The sequence below is a fragment of the Coffea arabica genome, chromosome 2c, assembly GCF_036785885.1.
Source record: "Coffea arabica cultivar ET-39 chromosome 2c, Coffea Arabica ET-39 HiFi, whole genome shotgun sequence".
NCBI lineage: Eukaryota > Viridiplantae > Streptophyta > Magnoliopsida > Gentianales > Rubiaceae > Coffea > Coffea arabica.
This window is the reverse complement of record NC_092312.1, coordinates 5,178,540-5,182,946: the sequence shown is the minus strand read 5'-3', so window position 1 is coordinate 5,182,946 and position 4,407 is coordinate 5,178,540. Positions and strand designations below refer to the sequence as shown.

Sequence of the window (4,407 nt, the reverse complement as noted above, 5' to 3'; positions counted from 1 at the left end):
TGAAAAAGGATAAATCCAAACAATCAAAATTTGCCTCATCAGATTGCAAGTTCAATTCATAGTATTAAACAAACATGATAAATTCAGAGACCAGGGTAAGTCCACAAAAAAAGGGGTATATTTTGACTCTAAATACCGTCCTTCAATCACCAATGACCTTCTAAAGCCACCAATGACCTCAAGCAGTCTGCTCCTACTTTTGCTGGAACACTGCAACAACATAAGAAAACTGTAAATGTCCAAACAAATGACTAGTAGCCAAGCAAATAGTCAAAAACGACTCCATACCAATTTAACAAAACCTAATTCATGGCAACACTAAGAATGGAAACAGTAGAAACGATAATGATCACAAAAATCAGGAGTAGCTTCTAGTCATAGCCAGATGGAACAGGTCAAACATGGAAAATGTAGCATACATGCATATGAGAAACCCGCCGCAAGCTAAACATTACACATCAGTGCCCCAACAGCAGAACATCAAACTGTGTCCAAAAAGAAGTCAACTTAAAGCTATTGAATGCTAATCTAACTCATTATATTAAATTAGGATAAATCTGTGCCGATCAACAAAATTGCTTTCAACTGTGTCTGCAGTAACTTTGGATAACTTACACTGGGGAAGTTTCAAAATACTTGGAAACTAGCCACAGTGCCGTCTTTTCTAACATGCTTCCTGAAATGTGGAGGGGATATTACTTAACAAATCAAAGTCCCCTCATGAAAATTAACAAAATCTGTCCCTTTCACCCCCCACATGTTGTGCACACAAATCTCCATCAATTCTGCATATCTAACAGCCATATTTTGGATGAATTGTGCAACACAAACAATTTTAAGCATGATTGACATCCTCTGTATAGTCTTAAGATCCGCATCTTGCTCGCTCTCCCTCCACCCACATTTTTTGGTCATGTTCACCAGTAACCACACAAACTGTTCTCATGAAAAACTTCTCCATATTACCTCATCATTCACTAAAATGATGCATGTCTGAAAATTTAAGCCATAACTATAAATCTGGTAAAACTCAACTCCAACACAAGAAATCTGGTAAAACCATCCGCTACTCAAGCTGAGCTCTATAAGCCTACAAATTTTAGTATTGCATAAAGACGGATGTGTAAAACTTCAAGCAAATTCTTCACAAAGACCAGCTCCTCCTTACAACCATTCTAACAAAGAAAGCTTCAAAAATTAGTACAAGCACACATCATTGTCAAAGGGAAAGCACTCATGAAAGCAATATGAGGAACAAAAGTAAATTGCGACCACATATCTATATATACAGACTCCAACCCAAAAAATCAACTCCAAATATCGACCAACCTTGGAAGTTACTCAAAATACCAAACTCTACAAGTTAGAGCATCCTGTAAACGACCCAAATTATTAAACTCTAATTCAGATATCGCAAAAGAAACATCTCACTGAAAAGTATAGGTAACAAAATTTTCACCAAAAAGCAACCATAAACATAACCTTGGAAAATTTTCAAAAAAGCGGATAAAGAATACCTTAAATATTGCTTGGGTACATGAAGACCCGAACCCTTGATCCCTGAAATATCAAAATACAGAAACATTCATTTAAGAAAAACAAATAGCAAACCAAATAGGAAAAATAAATAAAGGAACATCAGTACAGTTAGTATTACCATTGACTTGGGGGGCAGGTTGGACTTCATCTTGGCTCGGACAAGGCCGCTGTTACCGTGAGGCCGGCAAACCTTTCCCCAAATGCAGCGGTAATGAGATCCATTCTTCTTAACCTTAGCCTTGTAGATGTACGCCATCTTCTTGCCGAGGTACCAAGCCACCTCCTCCTTTGTGTTCACTCCTTCGATCTGAATCAACGAAGTGTTCGGGTACTGGTTGGACTTCGACCTCTTGTATCCCAAAACGGTTCCTCTAACGTAAAGCCTGCAGGGTTAAACCCAAAAAATCGGGACAAAAATCAAATTAATGAATAAGGGGAAAATGGAGATGGAGTCGGAAAATTAGATGACCTGACGCGCTCTCCTTGGCGTCCCTTAACCATTTTCTGATGGGTGATGAGGGGCGGCGGGGAATGGGTGATGGGGCTGCTTGTAGCTAGCGATGCAGGAGTCCCAGAACAGTTGCGTTAAAACCCTAGGTGAGTCAATGATGGTTATATGTGTTGATGATAGGTATAATTTCAGAAACCCCCCTTTAGATTTCCATCAATTTCGCTACCCTCCCCGGAATATTTGAAAATAGCACTTATTTTCCCTGTAATTGTAAGTCATTTGGGCCCAATACTCGTCTCATGAATGATCAAATAACTTTACTATGCTTGCAAGTTAATAAGTACTACGTATTTACATGGACAGAAACAATTTAGTCATTTGTACTAAATTAACCATGATTTTGAACATGAAAAAATTGAAAATCTTGAATACTAAATTTCGTAACGATGATTGTTAACATTTTAAAATTTTGTTATATTTTAATACTTCTTGTAATTTCTTTCTCTTAAAAAAAGATTAAAATTTTCATCTAAATATTATTATAGCAATAACAAGATGAATGTGAAAATACACAAAAAATAAATAAAGTATTGAAGTATGTTTACAATTAGATTTTATTCAGTTACAGATAAAATGCAACTATACATAAGCTATTATTTCCTTTCTTTTTCAAAATATTCGGTGTTTCTTTTCTTTTTTTTTTTTTGTATAAGTAACGCAAACAAAATGGTTAGAAAAAAATTTTTCTACTTTGATTTATTTGCTTTTCCATTAAAATTGCACCCTTTTATTAATCCAAACGTTGCTTGAGATTTGATTTTTTTTAATTACAGATGATGAAAATTTCTTGTAAAACATGTGAAATAATAAACCCATAAATTAAAGAAAAAAAATCAATAAAACATAGCATATTTTATATTTTTTTATGAAAAATCATTCAAAACACCCCTTATATTTTACAAAATGAATTTTTTGTTTCTCACTTTTAAAAGTATATTTTTACGTCCCTTACAAATTCATATTTGTCAAATTTCATCTCTACCTAAATTGCACTATTTTTTTATTGGAATCCACCACGTGTTTTGCACGTGATCATTTTTAAGGACAAAATTAGCAAATCAAAAATTACATAATCTGATTGATAATATCTCACATTTCACAAAATGAATTGTTTCGACCCTCATCTTTTATAAATTAAATTTTTTTATCCATCATTGATCATATATGCAAATAACTTTAAAAAGTAACTCATGTATACATGTCTATTTAATTTCACATGAACAATATAAATAGCATATAATATGTCTTTATTTGATTTCGTCTGAATGTAATATTTAAGTGAAATTAAATATATATATATAAAGGAGTTTAAAAAAATGTTAATTTTCTACTCATGTTCATTTTACTTTTATTCAAAAATTGAAAACAAAGAAAACATTTAATTCTAAATATTATCAAGTGTTTATATTGAATTAAATTTGAACAGAAAAAAGAAACGAATGAAAGGTATGACAAAAGAAGTAAGTGATTGACACATTCAAATTTTAAAACAATCACATACCAATTAATTCAATTGTTAATCTTAAAAGTGGCGAGTCAAAATTTCATATTTAAAATACAATTTGTTAGCATGACTATATAATTTCGATTTAGGACCGATTAATTAGATGACCTTGTTATATAACTCAATAAATGAATTATTAACAAAAGAGAAAAAGCCATAAATATTGAATAGATTCACATAGTGAAATCAAATAAATATATATATTGATTTAAAATAAAATTATTATTTTTAAACCAATGTATATATCTATTGAATAGCATGTGTATAACTACAATTAGTCTACTTAGATGAAAGCAAATAAAAATACATTACATGCTATTCATATTATTTAGGTTAAATTAATTAGATTTAACAAATTATTTGTACACATAGTCAATAAGGGATGAAAAAATTTATTTTATAAAATATGAGAGATGATACAATTTATGTTGTGAAATATGAGGAACAAAAAATTTTATTTTGTTAAATATGAGGAACTATGGATCAAATTATGTAAATTTTAATTTGATAATTTTGTTCTTAAAAAATGATCATGTGTAAAGCATGTGGTGGATTCCAATAGAAAACTAGTCAAAAATTTAAGTAGAGACCAAAATTGTTCAATATCAATTTGTAAGAAACGTAAAAATACACTTTTTTAAATGAAGGACGAAAAAATTATTTTGTAAAATATGAGGTATGTTTTAAACAAATTTTACTATTTTTTTATCATTAGCCATCTATTGTGAATTTTTTCTTTAAAAAATATCATACTTTGTATCATTCAATTTCTTTTTAAAATCTTTCAAATTCTAATATTTATAGTTATTTTGGATGTTTAGATTAGAATCAACATAAGTAGATAACATGGCAA

The 4,407-nt window shown here is 30.7% G+C and overlaps 1 protein-coding gene across 2 annotated transcripts; it reads right to left on the bottom strand.

Moving 5' to 3' along the window:
- Nucleotides 1-2,166, bottom strand: LOC113730343 (large ribosomal subunit protein eL33w-like). 2 transcript variants are annotated; one of them, XR_011838829.1, is made up of 5 exons: nt 2,009-2,166; nt 1,658-1,922; nt 1,518-1,560; nt 616-676; nt 1-210 (listed from the first exon to the last, which is right to left on the bottom strand). XR_011838829.1 is itself a non-coding variant. In XM_027254976.2 (4 exons), the coding sequence occupies exons 1-3, from the start codon at nt 2,038-2,040 to the stop codon at nt 1,519-1,521; spliced, it is 339 nt and encodes a 112-aa protein (XP_027110777.1). In that variant the 5' UTR covers nt 2,041-2,166; the 3' UTR covers nt 1-210; nt 1,518. The 2 variants fall into 2 exon arrangements, 1 of the variants encoding a protein (XP_027110777.1); XM_027254976.2 differs by lacking the exon at nt 616-676.
- Nucleotides 2,167-4,407: the final 2,241 nt, after the last annotated feature.